We start from the raw sequence: 25,187 nt of genomic DNA on the forward strand, positions 1-25,187 counted from the left end.
TATATATATATATATATTGGTGAAGGGATGATTCCAATATTTTTAATGATTCCAATACAATTACCTTTTCATTACTAAAGTCCCGTTTCCAATTCTGATTCTTTATAAATCTCTTATTTTTACGTATACAGTTGTTGTTGTTGTTTTGATTACCGTAAAAACGCACGTTAAATGTGCAGATATTTTCTCAAACGTAAAAACGCACTTGTGTGGGATGATCTATAGATTTTTGTTTTACTGGTAGTTTAAAATCAATGACTACCTATTATTTTATTATTACTACTAGTAGTAGTAGCGAAAGATTTTGTGCAAAACAAAATCAAATAAAAAAAATAATCGTTTTTGGCATCGGAAAATATGCATAATTTTTTTGAAATTCTGATATTGATTTCGATATCAACTCTGATACACTTAAAAGCGCCGATTTTCCAATTCCTGATTCCAATTTCGTTAATCGTCCCAACACTTCATATATATATATATATATATATTATATATATATATATATATATATATATATATATATATATATATATATATATATATATATATATAAACAGGATTGGTTTAGTTTGTTTGCTTTGTGGCATACCAATTCATTTGGGGGGGGGTGTAATTGATTGTTTTACAGCACTATAAGTCATTTTGTGATATTTAATGTCTATATAAAGTTAAGTATGTTTATATATTTGTATGTACTCCTAAACTAATTAACCGATCACTATGAATTTAGAAACACAGCTGCTAGGGAAAATGATTGATTATGTGGGCTATATTTAGTTTAATTTACTCTCATGCAACGAGAATATGGATGCCCTTTGTGAAAATCAGATAACTCAATTTTTTGTGAAATTTTAACAATAGGTATCAACAATATTCTCAAACTTTCTAGTTTTGTTTAGAATATTTTAAAGCGGTTTTATGGACCATAAAATGGCCACAGACTCTCATTTAAAATTTCAATTACTTCAGATTTGCAATAAATTTGATTTTAATTAAATAAGATTCTCTGAATTCATTTTTTTATGGTACCTTACATTTTTGATATTTATAGAATCAAAATCATGTCATAAATTTTGATCATAATTGGAATAAAGATTCTAAACAGCAGCATTATATGTCGATTTTCATCTTTGTAAGGAAATATTAAAATGATGCAAAACTGTTCTATTAGGGGAATTAATTTTCCCTGTCCTGAGGTAAGTATTCATCTAGTGTATTGATATAAGTTCTGAAAAGTTATTTGATTTTATTTCTGGTTTCTATATCAGAGCTGGAAGGGGTTTATTTTTCAGGTCATCTATTATTTGAGAAGGAGACACACATTCAAAAAGCACGGATAAATAAATGATATCGTCTTTATTAAGAGTATTGTATTAGGTTAATGCAAAAGCGATATCGTTTTCTCACATGTTACATTTATATATGATTTCTGAATTAATTCATTGATATATATATATATATATATATATATATATATATATATATATATATATATATATATCATTTTGAAGCGCATTTTTCACTCTATCGAATCGTGTTATTCGTTACCGTTCTCAATCTCTTCATTCATTTTTTGTAGGCTTTTCAACAGCATGGACAAAATGCAAATCCGCACAATTTTCTTCTTCCAGTTCAAACTCGGCCGAAAAACTGGCGAGACAACTCGTGATATCAATGATGCATTTGACCCAGGAACCACTAACGAAGGTGTGGCACAATGGTTGTTCAAGAAATTTTGCAATGGTGATGAGAGCCTCGAAGATGAAGACGATCACGGCTGGCCGACTGCGGTTGATAACGAACATTTGAAAGTCTTAATTGAAGCCAATCCTCGCAAAACCACACAAGAAGTTGCTGCTAAACTCGAGGTTGACAACTCAACAGTGGTTCGCGATTTAAAGCAAACAGGGAAGTCAAAAAAGTTGGATAAATGGGTGTCGCATGAATTGAACGATAATCAAAACAATCGTTGTTCTGAGGTGTCTTCTACATTCCTTCTGCACAACAAAAACGACCCATTTCTCGAGTGGATTGTAACGTGTGATGAGAAGTGTATCTTCTATAACAACCGGTGATGTTTGGTACAGTGGTTGGATGGCAGAGAAGCTCCACAACACTTCCTGTAGCCGAGATTGCACCAAAAACAGGTTATGGTGACTGTTTGGTGGTCTACAGCCGGTCTCATTTATCACAGCTTCTTGAATCTGGGCAAAATGATTACAGCGGAGAAGTACTGCCAACAAATTGACGAAATGCATCAGAATCTCCAATGTATGTGCCTCCTAAGATTGATAAATATGAAGGGAACAATTCTTCTCCATGATAACACTCGCCCGTATGTTGCTCAACTTACCTTGCAGAAGCTGAACGAATTGGGTTACAAGACTCTGTCTCATCCGCCATATTCACCGGACCTCTTGCCCACCGATTATCACTTTTTCAAGCATCTCAGCAACTTCCTTTATTATGAAAGGAATTATGGTCTTTTGAAGTTGAACGTCAAAAAACGACATTATTTTTGCACCAACATAAATTTTTGTTTCATTCGATTATATGTTTGGCAGTGAGTAAATGATCACAGAAGGTTCACTCAGTTGCAGCCTTCGTTTTTAGTGTGTGTTCGATATGTATATTTGATTATGACTCAGCTTAATACTATGTCTTGTCGTTGATTAGATAGCAGTTCCCGCTTTTCTCTTCCAACTGCTGGTTGGAAATATATCCCATATTGTTTGTCTTATTTGTTTTAATGAGTTTAGATTTGTAACCTGTATATGAAAGTTTAAGAGTTGATATTGTTATTGTCAGACAGTGACAATATCAAATAATTTTATCTCTAATATTTTTCGTGTGAAATTATGATTTGAGTTTTCTTTCTCAATCATTTTCAGGCTAGACAAAGAGTAAAACTATGTATTTTTCCCCAATTCCTTGATCATTTCTAGCATCATTTTTATTGCTTCTAATTTAGCAATGTAGATGCAGACATTATTTATGTTATATCACATATCTCTCCAGATTTACATAAACAAAATCAGCAGAAGCAGTGATAGTGATAACAATGGCGGCGCTGAGACGAATCCTGTTCGTCGATACAAACCAAACGAACATAACAAACACACATATATCTACATCAACGGCACAATTCGTAAGTCATCCCAGCATGAAAACCACTAGAGGGAACCATTCAATGGAAAAAGAATCAAGTTTGAAATATGGACATCAGAGCCGACCACCCTCCTGCACCTACATCAACACAAATAATTAACGCATGGAACACTATGAGAACATAATTCTTACTTGAATGCATCCACGAGTTTATCAGCATCAATCTGATACGGACAAATGAACATACCCCCCCCCCAAACAGATGACTTTCTGCTGTATGTTAAGACACGGAAACTAACACGAAAATGACGTATCAACGCCTGGAGCCATCATGTTTTCAAAATACAGCAGATTTTCGACAGCCTATGAGAATAGGCTAGATCGCTGAGCAGTGAGGTTGTCTGTTGATACTGCCATCCCAGTAGCAGCCCAAGCCACACCATCATCTGTTTGCTTCTATATGAGCAGTAGGTGTTTGCAGACCATGTGCATTAGTCTCAGTATTCAAGGGTTTTCCTTAGTATTTCATATTTCAGCTGTTTTCATTATTGTTATCTGTTGGATCTTCTCAACTAAATGCCTGATTCTAATCTCTCCCATTATTTTTCAAGGTTTGGGGAAATGTTCCTATTATTGATGTTATCTTTACTTTCTTCATCCTTCATATCCTTTTAGCTCTCTGACAAGTTCCACGTATTTGCTTTGCTTCTGTCTCCTTCATATTTATTTGTAGCCTGTTGGAATGACAAAATCTATTTTATTAATATATATATATATATATATATATATATATATATATATATATATACAGTAGCGTTCAAAACTAAGGGACAACATTTTAAAACCTAATATTTGTTACAAATAACAATTGTGAAAAGCTGAAATTTTGGCAATTGGTTGTCATTATCATCCATAATAACATACTACAATTTTAATCATTTACAAAGGATAGAAAAAGAATTATAACAATTATTTATTTATTTTCAAAATAGGAATGTCCAAAAGTAAGGGACAAAATTGAGAAAAACAATGTAAACAGCCAAAAGAAAAACCAATAAAAATATGTGTACAATCAATATTTAGTAAATGAGCCCTTGCTCTCAATGACAGCTGCACATCTTCGACTACGAGAATGAATCAGTTCTTAACAATCCTCAATATTAATTTTAGACTATTCTTCTTGAAGCTTCACCCACAAATCCTCCGTGTTAGTGAGATTTCTTTCCATAACTTTCACTCCTAAGGTCTTTCAAAGATTTTCTATTGGATTTAATTCAGGACTTTGCGGTGGCCAATCCATAATTTGGAAATCTTGCTTGCTAAAGTAACTCATTACCACCTTTGCCCTGTGACATGAGGCATTATCTTGCATAAAGGTAGCCATTTATATATATACAAGCGGGGGGTACCCAGCGTGTCCTGGGTGTTTGGAGGTGCGTGTGGTTTTAGGTAAATCAAAACATCCGGGTGTTTGTGTCGGGGGGGGGGGGTAAAATAAAAATAAAATTTTGGTAGTTAAGTATGAAGAATCGAACCCGAACCCTTGAGTCAAAGTTGGAAATTAAAGTGTCAAAAAACGTGCGACGTTAACCACTGGGCCACCACGAAATAGTAACGGAAACATGATTGAATTTATTTAAGTATTAAAACTTGGCAGGTGCCTGTACTTAATGAGGTCAACTTTTAATGCGGGGCAGTATTTTATTTACTGCGGGGCAGGATTTTTTTTTGTTTCCTCAAGATGTTGTGGGGAAAACCAGCTCTCCATAAAAAAGGGATTGTCCAAATTGAATAGCAATTGTCTGATATAAGGAGAAACTCCACATTGATCAAAGCTGATTGTTTTCGGACGTTTCCGGAAAAATGCCGCCAGAATTAGTTTCGCTTTTATTATACGAAAAAGCTTAATGCACATGCGGCGATCGAAAAATGTTGAATATTTATCTTTTCAAAGTCGAGCAAATTAAATAGACAGGCGACCCCCGTTGTTAACTCGTAGATATTATCATTTAGACGTGATATAAAAAGTTTTAAGAAGAGGTGAGTCGACCGATCGCTTCTCGGAAAGAAGCCTTTCTCGGACATATACAAAAAGCGAACATACATATATACATACACACATTTTCGCTTTTATATATATATATATATATATATATATATATAATGAAAGTACTTGTTGGAAAATGCTTTCCGTTTTATTTGCTTGTTTTTAGTTTTCCATGACATATGGACATTGTAAGACAATTAGACTCCATAACCACTCTTCCAGTTTATCTTACTTACCGGTTGGTTAATTTTCTTTTCTGACGTGATGGCGAATGTGCACACATTCATTTGGTTGGCAACCGTGATTTCTGTTTAGGTAAAGATAAATAAAGAAATAAAAGTTCATAATAAATGAGAGGAGGAAAGTCTTTTTTCATTTAAGAGAAGAACAATCTACTATTTCGCTCAGCTGTTTCGCATGATATATATATATATATATATATATATATATATATATATATATATATATATAATAATAATAAGCCCAATACTTCTTGTAATGAACTGATTGCTTTGGTATGTCTGTTTTACAGCATATCAACCCTCCTTTTGAGGATAGTTTGTGTTAAAAGTAAAACTGATTAAAACTTTCATTCTTACTAGCTGTGTCTATCTGACGTTGTCCGGGATTCATTAATGCCATTTTAGTTTAAATTTGGAAATATAAAAAAAAAAAAAGAAATATGGAAAAAACATCCACATCCACATATGTGAATTGATGACATAAATAAAAGAAAAAAATGCTGAGTGAAAGCAACTTATTATAATCTGCAAGATAAAATAAAGATTATCTCTCATAGTTGAAACGTTTTAGGTTTTTATTTAAAATTGTCTCCATTGTAATAATCCTTCTAGTAGAAATAAGTATTTTCAGAAAGAACTTCAAACAAATTACCCTTTTTTTAACTGTAAAACGATCATACAAACATAAAAAAGGAAGAAATTGCTAGTCAGAATCAACTATAGATTTATCAGATTTTATGCTATTTGGTCTAAAGTCAAGAATCAGACAGACTTTTCTCTATAAATGATGAAAAAGAAACTGTTTTGTTATAGACGTGTAATTGAAAGTACTCAGTTTCTTTGTTTTTAAGAATGTTGGTTCTTAATGGATTTTTTAATGAAAAACATTCGTATTATCTGAATTATTCGAATTACATTTTTCATCTTGGATGGATTTCTCACAGGGTTTCGGTTGATTTAACCTCTGGCCGTTTTTTCAGCAGGTGCATCATTTTGAACTCGGGGATCTATATGTAAAATATGAAATTCCATACAGATTTCTGTGTTCACCAAGATTACCAAAAAAAGGTTGGCGATTTTTTTTTTTTTTTTTTACATGGAGTTCACCACTTATCAAGGCCCGAAGGCCACTCAGGGATAAGGGTTATTGTGTGTACAGTAATCAATGAGATAGTATTGTAGTAATCATTAGTATTAGGGGTTTTGATAGGGTGTCTTACTTAAGGGGGCGGTTTGTCAGGAGTTTGTTTATGTTGGACTTGAAGACATCCAAGTTGTAGTCAGATGGGAAACAGGCAAGCGGCAGAGAGTTCCACATGCGTGCAGTTCTAAGAAAGAAGCTTTGCTCATGGAATCTACGTTTGGATTTAGACACAGATAAAGAGTGGGGAAAATTATTGACAGTAGTTTCAGCCAGACGGGTGTTTCTCGTGAAAGATTGGTGAGGGAGGACGAGGGATTGGAGCTCAGACGAGCACCTGCCATGGAAATAACGATAAAACAAAAACAGGCTCGCAACGTCTCTCCTGTCGGAGAGAGTTTGCAGGGAAGAGAAAAGGGCATCCCCCACTAAGCCACAAAGTCTATTTTGTACTCTGTCAAGGCAGGATAGGCTGTTTTTAGCAGCTTCTGCCCAGATGTGGCAGCAGTACGCCATCCTTGGACGTACTTGGCTTTTATATAGATAGAGAATTGCATCAGTAGTGAGATATCTTATGGAGCGGTAGAAGGATCCCACCATTTTCCCAGGGTCCTTGGCAACAGATTTGATGTACGTATTCCATTTCAGATCAAGAGTAAAGGTCAAGCCCAGAAGCTTGTCAAAACATGGGGCCTCCCCAAGACGAGAGCCATCCATTTCAATTGATGCCAGATGGGGATCAGAGCGTTGATGTAAAGATAGAAGCTTGGTTTTGGATGAATTAAAAATGACTAGCCACCTCTTCCCCCATTGTACCACGTACTCAAGATCAGAGGAGAGAGAATTAGAGAGAACTGTCATTTACGGCCTTTGATGTGTTGCCATAGATGGTCGTGTCATCAGCATAGATGTCAACGAATGATTTAAGTATATGTTTTGGGAGATCATTGATGTAGATCAGGAAGAGAGTTGGCCCCAGGATGGACCCTTGAGGGACTCCAGCATTAATACTGTGGGCTTCTGATTTCTGCCCATCAACCACTACTCTTATGACCCTATCAGAGAGAAATGATTTAATGATTGAGAAAACATTTCTAGTAATACCGTAGCTGGAAATCTTGTGAAGTAGGCCCTTATGCCATACCTTATCGAAGGCCTTCGATATGTCAAGAGCAATTGCCCTGGAAAGGAAACATTTGTCAAGAGATTCACTAATCCTATGTGATATAACTATTAGCACATCTGCTGTAGATCTTGCAGAGCAGAGACCATATTGCATGTCACTAAGAAGGTTGTTTCTGTTGAGGTGGTTGACTACTTCTTTATTTAATATGGATTCCAACAACTTACTCATGACACATAGGAGACTTATTGGTCTGTACTGAAAGGGAGATGACTTTTCACCTGAATTCTTAAATACAGGGCATACTGATGAGGTTTTCCAGGGTGTTGGCAAGCACTTCTCCTTAAGGCAACGCTTAAACAGTTTTGTAAGTATGGGAGCAAGTTCTGGTTGGAGCTTTTTCAGCACTATAACTGGAATGCCATCAGGACCAGTTACTTTACTGGAATGAAGGTTCTTGATTAGCTTGGCAACCTGACGCACAGCTATTTGTATGTTGCATAGAGTGTTGTCTATTATAGGAGGAAATACAGGGAGTTGATGACCTTCGTCGCATAGGGTAGAATTAGCTGCAAAGTTCTTGGCAAATAGTTTGGTCCTGTCTGATGTTGACGACATGACCTCAGGTCCATTAATGATAGTTGGAATAGAACGCACACTTCTGTTCCAGATCCTGTTTGCTATTTGCCAGAACTGGTGGGAACCAAGCCGCTGCTCAGCTACTTTGGATTTAACAGACTGAGCATATAGCTCTCTTGCATGTTTTATTACTCTTTTACAGTGGTTGCTGGCAGTTCTGAAAGCAGCTTTAGTCTCAGTACATCTATTATGTTGGTAGCTATGGAAAAAGTGATTTCTGTGCACGATGGCACCAGCACATTCAGGGGAGAACCATGGCTGGCTGTTAGGTTTATGTTGGAATATTTTGGATGGTATGAATCGATCTATGCCTACAATTAATCATTCGGTCAGGTCTGATACTATAGAGGACACATCCTTTTTTAACATGGAATGCAGAGGTAAGTCAGATATGAATGTACGGAAGCTATCCCAGTCAGCCATACAGTATCGATATACAGTACGGTGGAGAGGTACATCTGGAGACTTATTACATTTCATTTTTATCTTAACTGTTTCAATGGAGTGTTCAGAGGATCTCAGAGGAGATAGAATGGAACATGAACACAGCTCAGGGGATGTTGTGAGGAAAAGGTCTAGAAGGCTTGCATATTGACCGGGTGCATCAGGCACATGGGTGGGTTCGTGAACAATCTGAGTGAGGTCATAGGCAATAGCAAAGTCATGACAGAACCTCCCCTCATCATCTGTCTTATTCGAGTGGGTCAGCCATTTCACATTATGGACATTGAAGTCACCGCAAATGTGAATGTTAGCTGAGGGATGACCAGACAGGATGTGGTCAATTTTCTCAGATATGCTCTTAAAGATAGTAACCCGACTGTTGTGGGGGCGATAGAGAGCAAATATAAATGCAGTGGTGTAAGCTAGTGCAACCCGGAAGCACATGTAAGGTAAATTAGGGTCTTCTCTAGAGATATCCCTACCACATGGAAAGCCATCTTTAATCTAGGCACATATTCCATGCCCATGGCGATCTTTGGAGTCAGATTTAGATGTTAAGTTGGAGTATCCTTTAATTATGAATTGTCTAGAGAAGTGGTTGGCCCTATGCCAGTTTCACTTAGAAAGAATATGTCCGGTTTCGTCTCCTGTAATTGTGTTTCAACCTCTGGAAAGTTGGAACGTAGACCCCTGATGTTGGAGAAGGAGACCTGGTAGAAGGGGTTCATGTTGGAGGATGGGGTTCTAGGTTTATTCGTGTTTCTTTTTTGGAGATTTGTCATGATTGTTGAGGTTTTGGGGTTTGTGGAGCAGGTCGGTAGACTTGGTTGGAGCAGGACAGAGGGAAAATAAGAGAGAAAAAAAGACAAGAAAATTTTTGTTTTTTTTTGTTTTGTGGCACATGATAAGGTAAAGCCGTAACAATTACCCACTAGTAATGCATCGAGAGGCCCTACCAGAAACTACTGTATGGTTCAGAATCCATTCACCAAATGGCAATACAGCAGCCCCGGTACTTTGCACCTGCTGATAGGCCAGCTGCCTTAGTGGTTAATCCAAGGTTCGGGTCGCTGACTATCAGGCGGGTAACGTCAGCCCAGATGAAACGTTTACCTCCAGCACCCTTACTAGTGACTTGACCACAAGGATAGAAATAGAAACAGAAATTTTCCGATATCTCACGCTACTCTTTACAAAGTACTACCGACCTAGAAAGCAGCTTTTTCTTCACCGTTTGTCAGAAAAATCACTCATCGGAAATGAGCACTGAAGGACAAAAAAAGGAGAAGCGAGAGTTACTGGAGCTGCCGATAACACGTCCACATGCATTATCTACTCTCCATTGAAAAAAATAAATAAATAAAATAAGTAAAATAAAATAAAATAAAATAAAAATTTAAAAAAAAAAAAAAAGAAAAAGATGAGAAGGACTTAGTCCGTTACCCCATTCACGGACTAGGATGGTACTTGAAGATAGTCTCCCCTCCCATGTTAATGCATGGATACTTTTTGTCTTTATCTAGGTCGAGCTGGGATGTTAAACCGTTCCAGCTCCACCCCATAATAAATATGCTATAATGGAACTTTTATTAAATTGAAAAAGGCTGGTTATTTTTAACTCGTTTAAAAAGCTGGTTAAGAAGTAATACCTTTAGCTAACCGAAACATTGTGAGAATAATATCCAAGATAAGAAGAGTAATCTGAAATTTCCAAATAATACATTTTGGTTCTTGTCTTAAATTATTGGTTAAAATAATAATAATCGTGTTCATTTACTTGTATCGTTTACAATACATACCGTGTTTGATGAACTGAGAAAAGAGGATTCGCCATAAACCAACTGAATGAAAAGATGTTATCTCAATATAAATCTACTTTCAGTTGTAAAAATCACATAAAATACTAAAAATTACAAAACAAATTAAAAAAATCTTTAATAAAGAATCTTTAAATAAAAAATACAATTTCGAAATACTTTAGAAAATTATATAAGCCAAACTATAGGTAATAAAATCTAATAAATTTATTACAGGAAAGTGAATGTAAAAAAAATTTTGCATCTAAAAAGGAATGTTAACTTCCTGATACTTTCATATTACTTTTGGGAAAGGTTATTTTATTATTTTTTATTTGTTCCACATGTTTATTATTTAATGTTTGTTGTTACATTCTTGAATATGCCACAAACTTTAAAAACGACTTTTAATATCCATCCGCATATGTATACTTTGATAAGTATGTTTCAGTTTGAAGACAGATGGTATAATAAAATTACGGGGTCTGCATTCACGCCTCACTGCCATAGAATAGAGATATGTCACATGGGTCTTTTTTTTTAAATATAGATCCACATAAGAATATTGTGATAAGCATGTTTCAGTTTGAACAGGTGGGATATAATAAAATTATGGGGTCTATTTGGCTTTCATAGAATAGTTTTTAATTTTTTACTAAAATATAGTTTAAGAAAAATAAGTTGTTTGCGAGTAATGTCGAAACAAATTTAGGTGACCGAAATAGTATTTGACGAATATTTATATAATTTATGATAAAAAATGGAAGAGTTAAACTATTTGATATTATTTTCTTTTTGTGTGTTCTTGTCCTTTTTAAGTAACTGAATTTTTTTAAGCATCAAAGTTACTTAAATGCGTTTAGGTTAACTCTTCCATTTTTTTCACAAGGTCGATTTTATGAGATATAAATTAAAATTGTGGTAGGAAAGAATTACCTCAGTCGAAAAGGATTTGTTATCTGACTGATGATGAAAGAGCAGATATTGAATTTTTAATTATTCATTCGAAAATAAAATTAAAAAATTTTTTTCCAAGATAGATACTACACTTGGAATTATTTATTCCCAAACACATTTTATTTAAAAATATTGTTAAATTTCAAATGAAAAGAAATTGAATTTCTTTACTTTTTGAAGATATTTTTATAGTTTTATTGATCGAATTAAAATTTATTTTTTAAGTAAAAAATAATTTAGAAATACAAAAAAAAAAAAAAACTTTTTAGTTATAGTCCTTTCGTCACATCTCGCTCGACTCGAAATCAATTTTAATAGATGTGTATTTGTTATTACAAATATCTTTTATAGAATCACTCCCGTTAGAATCATGTTTTTATGACAAACACCCCATTTAACGTTAAAGCAGCAATCGAGAAAATTTCATCAACAGAATTTCGAGTAGTAGATTAATGCAGATAAAAACAAAAACATCCAATGAGCATGTTAGATGATTCAATTTACTAACATGTAACGAAGTGGCACCTTTTATGGGTGATGATAGTTTTGGTAAAAGATGACATAATTCTTCATTCAAGAGATAACATGCTGAAACGTGTTTGTGAAACTCACAGATCTTATGGCAGCCTTCAGTATCCTCTACTATTTGTATACGGAGAAGATGGATACCATTTGGGGATTCCACAGTTTGGAAATATCAAAAAACATGTTTCATGTATGGATTTTTATGCGTACCATTTTATGATCAGAGATAATTCCTTCAATCATCTTCACAAAAGTCAAAATCCCTTCCATCAGTTTGTAGTTGATATGTTTGCTAAGTTGAAGCAGAAAGACTTTTATATATCAAATCTTATCAAAACCAGCTAAGAGTAGATTCCTACATTCATCTCAAAGATCATATAAATAACGATGGGAAAGGAAGAAATATAGGTCAGATATGCATTTTACCTTCTAGCTTCAGAGGTAATTCACGATATATGCATAGAAGGATGCAATGACATGTCAGAAATTATGCAAATTCAGAGCTTTCTATCACATTCACTTCAAATCCAAAATTGAAGGAAATTTAAATGATTTTCTCCCTGTACAAACATACATCAATCGACAAGATCTATTGACTGGGGTGTTTCGCTTGAAGATAATCAAAGTGATGAATCTGATAAACAAATCAGAAATCGTTGGCCCATTACGATGCTACATGTACACGATTGAGTGGTAAAAGAGAAACTTGCCTCATGCGCATATATTATTGTGGCTTACCAGAAAAATCAACTCCAATCAAATTGATTCCATTATATCAGCTGAGTTACCTGATATACAAACTGATCCAACCTTTTTTGAAATAGTAAAGAGTCATATGGTGCATGGACCTTGTGGTAATATCAATAGAAATTCACCTTGCATCGTTGATGGCTAATGTGCAAAAAGATATCCTAAATAATTTCTACTTGGAACTTAGTTTAGTGAGGATCGTTTCTTTTTGAGACTCCTTCTTCATGAAATAAGAAACCGACTTCATTTTCATTTTTAAGAACTATTGATGGACAAACTGTTGACAATTACAAGGAAGCCTGTTTGACCTTAAATTTGTTAGAAAACCACAATCATTGGGACAAAACTATGGCTGAGACTTCAGTGTCTCACACACACACACACACACACACGCACACACACACACACACACACACACACACACACACCTGTTTCTCTAAGAATCTTTTTTGCAATAATTCTCAAAACTTGTGAAGTAAGTAATCCATTAGCATTGTGGCATGATTTATCTAAGGATTATAAGTATCAACAACAACAAAGATTCCTGAAAGAGAAATAGGATTTAGTGAAGAAATATATGATTATTATTGAAAATCATGTGATCGCCACGGGATCTGGGTTACCTGAAACTCATCGAAGTGAAGTGAATAACTTACTCACAGATGTTTTGTGAGAACTTCATATGATATTGATTCGTTGACCAGATTCATTGATGACAACGTGCTGGAAATCTTGCCAGACCAACAATATTCATATTAAAACAATTATTGAGCAAGTGACCGATATGAAAGGATGATTATATGTTTTAGATGCACCAAGAGGAACTAGAAAATTTTTGTCACCAATTTATTGCTGGCCAAACTCAGGCAGAGAAAGGAAATAGCCGTAAAACCTGTAAGAAGTTCTGGAATTGCTGCAACTTTACTCACACATCATTCAAGCTTTGGATCTGATTACAACCGATGAACCTGTTTGCATTATAAGTGAAAACTCTAGCAAGATGATCTTTGATAGTGTGGGGCACAGTTACAATGTCTTATAAAAAAGCTCTAGAAGCTGTTAATAAAACATTGCAGGATTTGCATAATTCCAACTGTTTGATGGGAAATGTGACTGTAGTGCTTTCAAGTGATTTTAGGCAAACTTTGTCAGTTATTCTCAAGGGAACTAAGGCAGATGATTGGAGAACATGTTTGAAATCCTCTGCACTGTGGAAACATGCCAAACGTTTAAAACTTTCTACAGATATGAGGGCACATTTACATGGAGATTTTCTGTCTGGATAATTTGCTGATAACATTTTAAAACTTTGAGAGAGAAGACTGAATATGAATTAAAAAGGTGAAATAAATTTATCAGAAATATCCGCCTTGGTTAACTCAATTGAAGATCTAATTGAAAAGGTTTTTGCATCATTAATTTCAATTTTTACAAATCATGATTGTTGTGTGAAAGTGTAATTATGAGGCTAAAAATATTGAATAGTTTGAATGATAGAATAATGAAAATGTTGCCAGGAACTGAGCATAATTATAAATCCATAGACCATATCGTAGAAGATTCTGAAATAATGAATTATCCAGTTGAATTTTTGAATTCCCTCGAGCCAAAAAGTGCCCCTCCTCATGACTGATGATGAAAGAGCAGATATTGAATTTTTAACTATTCATTCGAAAATAAAATTAAAATTTTTTTTCCAAGATAGATACTACACTTGGAATTATTTATTCCCAAACACATTTTATTTAAAAATATTGTTAAATTTCAAATGAAAAGAAATTGAATTTCTTTACTTTTTGAAGATATTTTTATAGTTTTATTGATCGAATTAAAATTTATTTTTTAAGTAAAAAATAATTTAGAAATACAAAAAAAAAAAAAAACTTTTTAGTTATAGTCCTTTCGTCACATCTCGCTCGACTCGAAATCAATTTTAATAGATGTGTATTTGTTATTACAAATATCTTTTATAGAATCACTCCCGTTAGAATCATGTTTTTATGACAAACACCCCATTTAACGTTAAAGCAGCAATCGAGAAAATTTCATCAACAGAATTTCGAGTAGTAGATTAATGCAGATAAAAACAAAAACATCCAATGAGCATGTTAGATGATTCAATTTACTAACATGTAACGAAGTGGCACCTTTTATGGGTGATGATAGTTTTGGTAAAAGATGACATAATTCTTCATTCAAGAGATAACATGCTGAAACGTGTTTGTGAAACTCACAGATCTTATGGCAGCCTTCAGTATCCTCTACTATTTGTATACGGAGAAGATGGATACCATTTGGGGATTCCACAGTTTGGAAATATCAAAAAACATGTTTCATGTATGGATTTTTATGCGTACCATTTTATGATCAGAGATAATTCCTTCAATCATCTTCACAAAAGTCAAAATCCCTTCCATCAGTTTGTAGTTGATATGTTTGCTAAGTTGAAGCAGAAAGACTTTTATATATCAAATCTTATCAAAACCAGCTAAGAGTAGATTCCTACATTCATCTCAAAGATCATATAAATAACGATGGGAAAGGAAGAAATATAGGTCAGATATGCATTTTACCTTCTAGCTTCAGAGGTAATTCACGATATATGCATAGAAGGATGCAATGACATGTCAGAAATTATGCAAATTCAGAGCTTTCTATCACATTCACTTCAAATCCAAAATTGAAGGAAATTTAAATGATTTTCTCCCTGTACAAACATACATCAATCGACAAGATCTATTGACTGGGGTGTTTCGCTTGAAGATAATCAAAGTGATGAATCTGATAAACAAATCAGAAATCGTTGGCCCATTACGATGCTACATGTACACGATTGAGTGGTAAAAGAGAAACTTGCCTCATGCGCATATATTATTGTGGCTTACCAGAAAAATCAACTCCAATCAAATTGATTCCATTATATCAGCTGAGTTACCTGATATACAAACTGATCCAACCTTTTTTGAAATAGTAAAGAGTCATATGGTGCATGGACCTTGTGGTAATATCAATAGAAATTCACCTTGCATCGTTGATGGCTAATGTGCAAAAAGATATCCTAAATAATTTCTACTTGGAACTTAGTTTAGTGAGGATCGTTTCTTTTTGAGACTCCTTCTTCATGAAATAAGAAACCGACTTCATTTTCATTTTTAAGAACTATTGATGGACAAACTGTTGACAATTACAAGGAAGCCTGTTTGACCTTAAATTTGTTAGAAAACCACAATCATTGGGACAAAACTATGGCTGAGACTTCAGTGTCTCACACACACACACACACACACACGCACACACACACACACACACACACACACACACACACACACACCTGTTTCTCTAAGAATCTTTTTTGCAATAATTCTCAAAACTTGTGAAGTAAGTAATCCATTAGCATTGTGGCATGATTTATCTAAGGATTATAAGTATCAACAACAACAAAGATTCCTGAAAGAGAAATAGGATTTAGTGAAGAAATATATGATTATTATTGAAAATCATGTGATCGCCACGGGATCTGGGTTACCTGAAACTCATCGAAGTGAAGTGAATAACTTACTCACAGATGTTTTGTGAGAACTTCATATGATATTGATTCGTTGACCAGATTCATTGATGACAACGTGCTGGAAATCTTGCCAGACCAACAATATTCATATTAAAACAATTATTGAGCAAGTGACCGATATGAAAGGATGATTATATGTTTTAGATGCACCAAGAGGAACTAGAAAATTTTTGTCACCAATTTATTGCTGGCCAAACTCAGGCAGAGAAAGGAAATAGCCGTAAAACCTGTAAGAAGTTCTGGAATTGCTGCAACTTTACTCACACATCATTCAAGCTTTGGATCTGATTACAACCGATGAACCTGTTTGCATTATAAGTGAAAACTCTAGCAAGATGATCTTTGATAGTGTGGGGCACAGTTACAATGTCTTATAAAAAAGCTCTAGAAGCTGTTAATAAAACATTGCAGGATTTGCATAATTCCAACTGTTTGATGGGAAATGTGACTGTAGTGCTTTCAAGTGATTTTAGGCAAACTTTGTCAGTTATTCTCAAGGGAACTAAGGCAGATGATTGGAGAACATGTTTGAAATCCTCTGCACTGTGGAAACATGCCAAACGTTTAAAACTTTCTACAGATATGAGGGCACATTTACATGGAGATTTTCTGTCTGGATAATTTGCTGATAACATTTTAAAACTTTGAGAGAGAAGACTGAATATGAATTAAAAAGGTGAAATAAATTTATCAGAAATATCCGCCTTGGTTAACTCAATTGAAGATCTAATTGAAAAGGTTTTTGCATCATTAATTTCAATTTTTACAAATCATGATTGTTGTGTGAAAGTGTAATTATGAGGCTAAAAATATTGAATAGTTTGAATGATAGAATAATGAAAATGTTGCCAGGAACTGAGCATAATTATAAATCCATAGACCATATCGTAGAAGATTCTGAAATAATGAATTATCCAGTTGAATTTTTGAATTCCCTCGAGCCAAAAAGTGCCCCTCCTCATGACTGATGATGAAAGAGCAGATATTGAATTTTTAATTATTCATTCGAAAATAAAATTAAAAAATTTTTTTCCAAGATAGATACTACACTTGGAATTATTTATTCCCAAACACATTTTATTTAAAAATATTGTTAAATTTCAAATGAAAAGAAATTGAATTTCTTTACTTTTTGAAGATATTTTTATAGTTTTATTGATCGAATTAAAATTTATTTTTTAAGTAAAAAATAATTTAGAAATACAAAAAAAAAAAAAAACTTTTTAGTTATAGTCCTTTCGTCACATCTCGCTCGACTCGAAATCAATTTTAATAGATGTGTATTTGTTATTACAAATATCTTTTATAGAATCACTCCCGTTAGAATCATGTTTTTATGACAAACACCCCATTTAACGTTAAAGCAGCAATCGAGAAAATTTCATCAACAGAATTTCGAGTAGTAGATTAATGCAGATAAAAACAAAAACATCCAATGAGCATGTTAGATGATTCAATTTACTAACATGTAACGAAGTGGCACCTTTTATGGGTGATGATAGTTTTGGTAAAAGATGACATAATTCTTCATTCAAGAGATAACATGCTGAAACGTGTTTGTGAAACTCACAGATCTTATGGCAGCCTTCAGTATCCTCTACTATTTGTATACGGAGAAGATGGATACCATTTGGGGATTCCACAGTTTGGAAATATCAAAAAACATGTTTCATGTATGGATTTTTATGCGTACCATTTTATGATCAGAGATAATTCCTTCAATCATCTTCACAAAAGTCAAAATCCCTTCCATCAGTTTGTAGTTGATATGTTTGCTAAGTTGAAGCAGAAAGACTTTTATATATCAAATCTTATCAAAACCAGCTAAGAGTAGATTCCTACATTCATCTCAAAGATCATATAAATAACGATGGGAAAGGAAGAAATATAGGTCAGATATGCATTTTACCTTCTAGCTTCAGAGGTAATTCACGATATATGCATAGAAGGATGCAATGACATGTCAGAAATTATGCAAATTCAGAGCTTTCTATCACATTCACTTCAAATCCAAAATTGAAGGAAATTTAAATGATTTTCTCCCTGTACAAACATACATCAATCGACAAGATCTATTGACTGGGGTGTTTCGCTTGAAGATAATCAAAGTGATGAATCTGATAAACAAATCAGAAATCGTTGGCCCATTACGATGCTACATGTACACGATTGAGTGGTAAAAGAGAAACTTGCCTCATGCGCATATATTATTGTGGCTTACCAGAAAAATCAACTCCAATCAAATTGATTCCATTATATCAGCTGAGTTACCTGATATACAAACTGATCCAACCTTTTTTGAAATAGTAAAGAGTCATATGGTGCATGGACCTTGTGGTAATATCAATAGAAATTCACCTTGCATCGTTGATGGCTAATGTGCAAAAAGATATCCTAAATAATTTCTACTTGGAACTTAGTTTAGTGAGGATCGTTTCTTTTTGAGACTCCTTCTTCATGAAATAAGAAACCGACTTCATTTTCATTTTTAAGAACTATTGATGGACAAACTGTTGACAATTACAAGGAAGCCTGTTTGACCTTAAATTTGTTAGAAAACCACAATCATTGGGACAAAACTATGGCTGAGACTTCAGTGTCTCACACACACACACACACACACACGCACACACACACACACACACACACACACACACACACCTGTTTCTCTAAGAATCTTTTTTGCAATAATTCTCAAAACTTGTGAAGTAAGTAATCCATTAGCATTGTGGCATGATTTATCTAAGGATTATAAGTATCAACAACAACAAAGATTCCTGAAAGAGAAATAGGATTTAGTGAAGAAATATATGATTATTATTGAAAATCATGTGATCGCCACGGGATCTGGGTTACCTGAAACTCATCGAAGTGAAGTGAATAACTTACTCACAGATGTTTTGTGAGAACTTCATATGATATTGATTCGTTGACCAGATTCATTGATGACAACGTGCTGGAAATCTTGCCAGACCAACAATATTCATATTAAAACAATTATTGAGCAAGTGACCGATATGAAAGGATGATTATATGTTTTAGATGCACCAAGAGGAACTAGAAAATTTTTGTCACCAATTTATTGCTGGCCAAACTCAGGCAGAGAAAGGAAATAGCCGTAAAACCTGTAAGAAGTTCTGGAATTGCTGCAACTTTACTCACACATCATTCAAGCTTTGGATCTGATTACAACCGATGAACCTGTTTGCATTATAAGTGAAAACTCTAGCAAGATGATCTTTGATAGTGTGGGGCACAGTTACAATGTCTTATAAAAAAGCTCTAGAAGCTGTTAATAAAACATTGCAGGATTTGCATAATTCCAACTGTTTGATGGGAAATGTGACTGTAGTGCTTTCAAGTGATTTTAGGCAAACTTTGTCAGTTATTCTCAAGGGAACTAAGGCAGATGATTGGAGAACATGTTTGAAATCCTCTGCACTGTGGAAACATGCCAAACGTTTAAAACTTTCTACAGATATGAGGGCACATTTACATGGAGATTTTCTGTCTGGATAATTTGCTGATAACATTTTAAAACTTTGAGAGAGAAGACTGAATATGAATTAAAAAGGTGAAATAAATTTATCAGAAATATCCGCCTTGGTTAACTCAATTGAAGATCTAATTGAAAAGGTTTTTGCATCATTAATTTCAATTTTTACAAATCATGATTGTTGTGTGAAAGTGTAATTATGGGGCTAAAAATATTGAATAGTTTGAATGATAGAATAATGAAAATGTTGCCAGGAACTGAGCATAATTATAAATCCATAGACCATATCGTAGAAGATTCTGAAATAATGAATTATCCAGTTGAATTTTTGAATTCCCTCGAGCCAAAAAGTGCCCCTCCTCATTGTGTTTGATTGAAACTAGGCCATGTTTCTGTACAACCTCTCACCACCAAAGTTATCAAGAAATTTATGAGAAATGTTTTAGCGGTCACACTAATTTCTGACTGTTGAGAAGACGAACACGTTTGTATCCCTCAAATTCCTTTAATACCTTCCAACATGCCTTTTGAGTTTAAACACGTTCAGCTTCCCACTTTTGAATTCTTAATTTTGGTTATTGAAAATTGAGATTGCACTAGAATTCCCCATAAGTGAGAGCAATTCCCCACAGTGAAAGGAACTCTCGTTTCACATAATTTCAATAATTTCATATTGTTTTACATGGTTTTACATTCTCTTTGCAACTGAGAAATTGAAATGGGTCAATGAGTGCAGATAATACAATCTTCGTTTTTTTCTGCTTTTCTAAAAAACATGATTTTATCAGAAACTCTTTGCTATGAAGGGTAAAAAAGTTGATATCAAAAAGATATATTTCTGCAAGATTTTACTTTTCTTTTCATCATATTTTGCATTGGTTTCGATATCTCAAAATTTGAAACTATTTCCTTAGACGCACACCCCTTTTCATAACCTTTCATCCTATCATAAATCAGAGTCTATTTTTTGAAGGCTCTTTTTGAACCCAGTCAGCAACGGATACTTCTGCTAGTATATATATATATATATATATATATATATATATATATATATATATATATATATATATATATATATATATATATCCATACTTGACCCATTAGGTAACAGTACTACTATTTGTTCCATTTTGATTTCATTTGAAAATTCATAAACCATGTTGACTTTGTTGTTGTTCCTTCTTATGAAACTGATTTTTAATTTAATTAAATTTTGATTGTTAAATTTAAAAAATTTTAAAACTTTTAAATTATAAATCACATTACTTAATATATATATACATATATATATATATATATAGAGAGAGAGAGAGAAATAGAGAGAGAGAGAGAGAGAGAGAGAGAGAGACTAGACCATACTTGACCCATTAGGTAACAGTACTACTATTTGTTCCATTTTGATTTCATTTGAAAATTCATAAACCATCACATATCTGTGAAAGAACTTGAATGCCTACTAAACACTATCCTAAATCCTATCCTTTATACAGGGTTATGTCAGGACAACCTGGCATGAGGATTCTTTTCCCTGAAAGTAAATCCTGACTAAATATTCAAAATCACATGATATTCACAGCCCAAATATGATCTCCCCAGTATGGCTAACCTGCATGAGTTTGTCCGAGGAATGGTACACCTTCTCAAAGTGATGTTACCTCAAGTAACAGCACAAAGCTGGATACTCTACCAGACTAAATGAATTCTTGTCCTACAATCCAGTAAGACTAAGAGACCACAAGAAAGGTATACTATATTTAAATGGTCAATTGGGACAAAGAAAATGATGTTCTCAACTTCCTTACTAACTCAGTGTTTCAAGAACTTTAATGGAAGATTCAAATAACTATGTACCTCATGTAAAGATCAAGTGTTAGCCCCAGAAAGGGCCCCCTTGGTTTCTGAAATCTTCGACTGAAATAAAATTAAACAAATGAAGAAATTCTTTGCACACAACTAAAAAGAATAATCTTCTGAATTATCCTTACAGATAATATAGAAGTAAGACATTTATTATCTTGCTATCTAATTCACATATGTATTTATGGTGTGTACGAACATATATGTGAATTAGCTGAACAGAGAGACACTCTTCTTCTAAATACCCAAAGAAATACTAAAAACTATTACAGTTGAATTAACAAACAATGGAGAGAATCGAGAGAGAAATATATAGTTAATATTTAAAAAATCTTTTAATGATTTATCTTTGGTTATCACTATTTTTTTCTTACAGATATAAAAATCTCTCTTGATGGTAGTCCATTGCTTGAAAAGGGCTTGTTCGAGCCGAAAGCTTGCTTAATATCTTTGAGTATCTAAAATAAAATATCGGTTTGGCTTTCTAATAAAAAAATTAAATATTTACTTAACGATATTTTAAAATAGTGCCATCTTATTTCTTATAAGTTGTCCAACTAATTACTTATGACTAATCAGAAGAATTGAATTAATTTTTTCAAACATAACTCAATCTCAAAACTGAGGAATATTTTAGTATGTATTTTGTGCCATAAAAATATATAGGAAAATACATTAGGAAAACAAAGCCTGATGAACTACTATCTAGTATAATAAGTCAGTGACAAAATTGTTTGTACATCCATTGAATGTTGAATATTTTGACCCATTTCTTAAAGTTTAATATTCGTGTGATACCGAACTTGATATATATCATTAAGAAGAAAATAAAAAGGAACACAAAACTCAATTTTGAGAAGGCTATGTTAAATTCAGTATGAGAAGCAAAATAAACAAAGAAATTATTGACATAGTAAAAATAACTGACAAAATTGAACAATTTTCACAATATTAATCGCCATGTACTTTCATCTTTATAACTTGCTGCAATCATTTTTTAAAGTTTCTCTGGGGTTTCTTCCATTCTTCAATGATTACACATTTTAATGCTGGAAGTTTTTTTGACGGCTAACAATTTATTCAAATTTTCAATTTTGCCATAATTTTTTCAGTAGGATTCAAATCAAAACCCATTGAAGGGCATGGCATAACTTTAACTTTCTCTTTCTGAAAACACTAATTAAGACGTATGTTTGAGATCAATATCTTGCTGGAAAGTAAACCAGAGACCAATTCCCATTGAATTAAAACAACCCCAAAACACAGACTCATCTTAACATTTTAATGTTGGTACTGTGCACATTGCTCCATCTTTCTTGTGCCAAAATTTCTTAACATTATTCAGTTCACAAAAATGAAACGTTTGAGTCATAATTCTATGGTACTTATTTGATTCAAAACGTTTCTTAAAATTTTAATTGAACAAAAATATGACATGGTTTATAAAGAAGGCCGGTTTCTATTCAAACAACATTATAGTTTATGAGTATTATAAACCATCATATCAAAATTTGGCAATGTCTTTCAAAACACCTCCTAGGTTTGATATTAACCTCGTGACACAGTTTCCATGCATTTCTTGATTAGAATTTTGGATTTTCTTCTTAATAACAGACTATATTATAGATCTAGTTATGACTAACTGGTTTACCATAGTGCTGTAACCATTTTCCGACTTGTGGAAGTTAATAATTCTCTGACTCAGGTCAATGTCGTTTTTTCTTCTCCATTATAATAATAATTATACTGTTAATATAAGAATAGCAATGGTGACACCTTCTACAGCAAGTGAAGTTCTTTGCTTAAATTATCACAAAAACTGAATAAATAATCTAGAAAATTTGATTGACAAAATTCATTATGTAAATTACTTATGTTCATACAAATAGATGATTTTAAGGCGATATTATATATTCATGTTGTCTGTTTCACATAATTCGCCTTTAATTAATTTAATTTTATATTCTTTTTTGTTGCTTATTAGCATATAAAAAATGGATAAAATATTTTAAAATTGATGAGTGTATGAATACTTTTGTTGTTTACCACACACACACACACACACACACACACACACACACACACATATATATATATATATATATATATATATATATATATATATATATATATAAGAACAATTGGATTTAAATTCTGTAAATTAAATTTACAACAATTGATTTTTCGAAATAGAAAATAAAAATGAAAATAAAAATTCAAATATTTTCTTTGTACATCTTGTCAAAAAATGAATTGTAAATTTTAATTTACAGAATTAAAATCCAATTATTCTTATACTATTGCTCTACCTTAAATATTGAGATTGAGATTGTCATTGTTAATATTAATCTATCTATATCTATAAAAGTGAACGTGTCTGTCTATCTGTCTGTCTGTCTGTGCGTGTGTGTGTCTGTGTACATTTTTCTTCGCAATAACTCTGTCAATTTTCAGTCTACAGACTCGAAATTTGATATACAGGGTACTGAGATTTGGGAAAATCTTTGTGATCGGTTTTCGGTCAGAAATTTGTCTGTTAAGGGGTCAAAGTGCAACGATTTGATCTTTGAGAACTCTACAAAACCCCTCCGACAATTTGGGGTCTAAATACTTGAAATTTTAAATATAGATTCCTTGGACATGGATCTAACTTAATAACTTGATTTGAGCCCAAAACAATAAATGTTAAGGGGTCATAGTAGGGGTCAAAGTTAAAAAAATTGACCGCTTTTTTTTTTTTTTTTTGCTCAGCATACATTTCCAAACACCCGGGCAACGTCGGGCACCCATGCTAGTATATCTATAAAAGTGAACGTGTCTGTGTGTGTGTTTGTGTACATTTTCGTACGCAAAAACTCGGTCAATTTTCAGTCTACAGACTCGAAATTTGATATACAGGATACTAAGATTTGGGAAAATCTATGTGATCGGTTTTCGGCCAGAAATTTGGCTTTAAGGGTTCAAAGTTCAACGATTTGACCTTTGAGAACTCTACCAAACTTCTCCAACAATTTTGGTTCTAAATACTTGAAATTTTAGACATAGGTTCTGTGGACATGGATCTAACATAATAACTTGATTTGAGTTCAAAACAATAAATGTTAAGGGGTCATAATAGGGGTCAAAGTTAAAAAAATTGATTTTTTTTTTTGCTCAACATACACCTCCAAACACCCAGGCAACGCCGGGCACCACGCTAGTACTCCTATAAATTCGTTTTTCTTTTGAGTGTATGGATATTCATATTAAAAACCATCTTTTCTATTTATTGAAAAAGAAAATACAATTTTCTTATATATGGGTTGTGGAATTGCATTCACTAGCAAAAGATCTAGCTAATTTGCATATTCTTTTAAACATTCATTTTAATTAATTCCCTATTAGTTGCTTCGGTTTTCTAATGGGATAATCATCGTTAGTTAACTATTACGTGTAATTATATTCATGCGAATATTCTACATGATTTATACTTGCATAATATTTGCGTAAAA

General features: G+C 33.3%; 1 protein-coding gene across 4 annotated transcripts in view; it reads right to left on the reverse strand.

Annotated features, from left to right (window-relative positions):
• Positions 1–25,187, reverse strand: part of LOC145293168 (doublecortin domain-containing protein 1-like) — a 562,737-nt gene that overhangs the window by 139,260 nt on the left and 398,290 nt on the right. For all 4 annotated transcript variants that reach the window (XM_080139630.1, XM_080139632.1, XM_080139631.1 and 1 more), the window contains exon 30: positions 5,395–5,465. In XM_080139630.1, coding sequence (XP_079995756.1) covers positions 5,395–5,465 — 71 coding nt within the window. The remainder of the gene's footprint in view (positions 1–5,394; positions 5,466–25,187) is intronic.

Source organism: Euprymna scolopes, chromosome 14 (genome assembly GCF_053919585.1).
Source record: "Euprymna scolopes isolate OS-2025 chromosome 14, ASM5391958v1, whole genome shotgun sequence".
Taxonomy (NCBI): Eukaryota; Metazoa; Mollusca; class Cephalopoda; order Sepiida; family Sepiolidae; genus Euprymna; species Euprymna scolopes.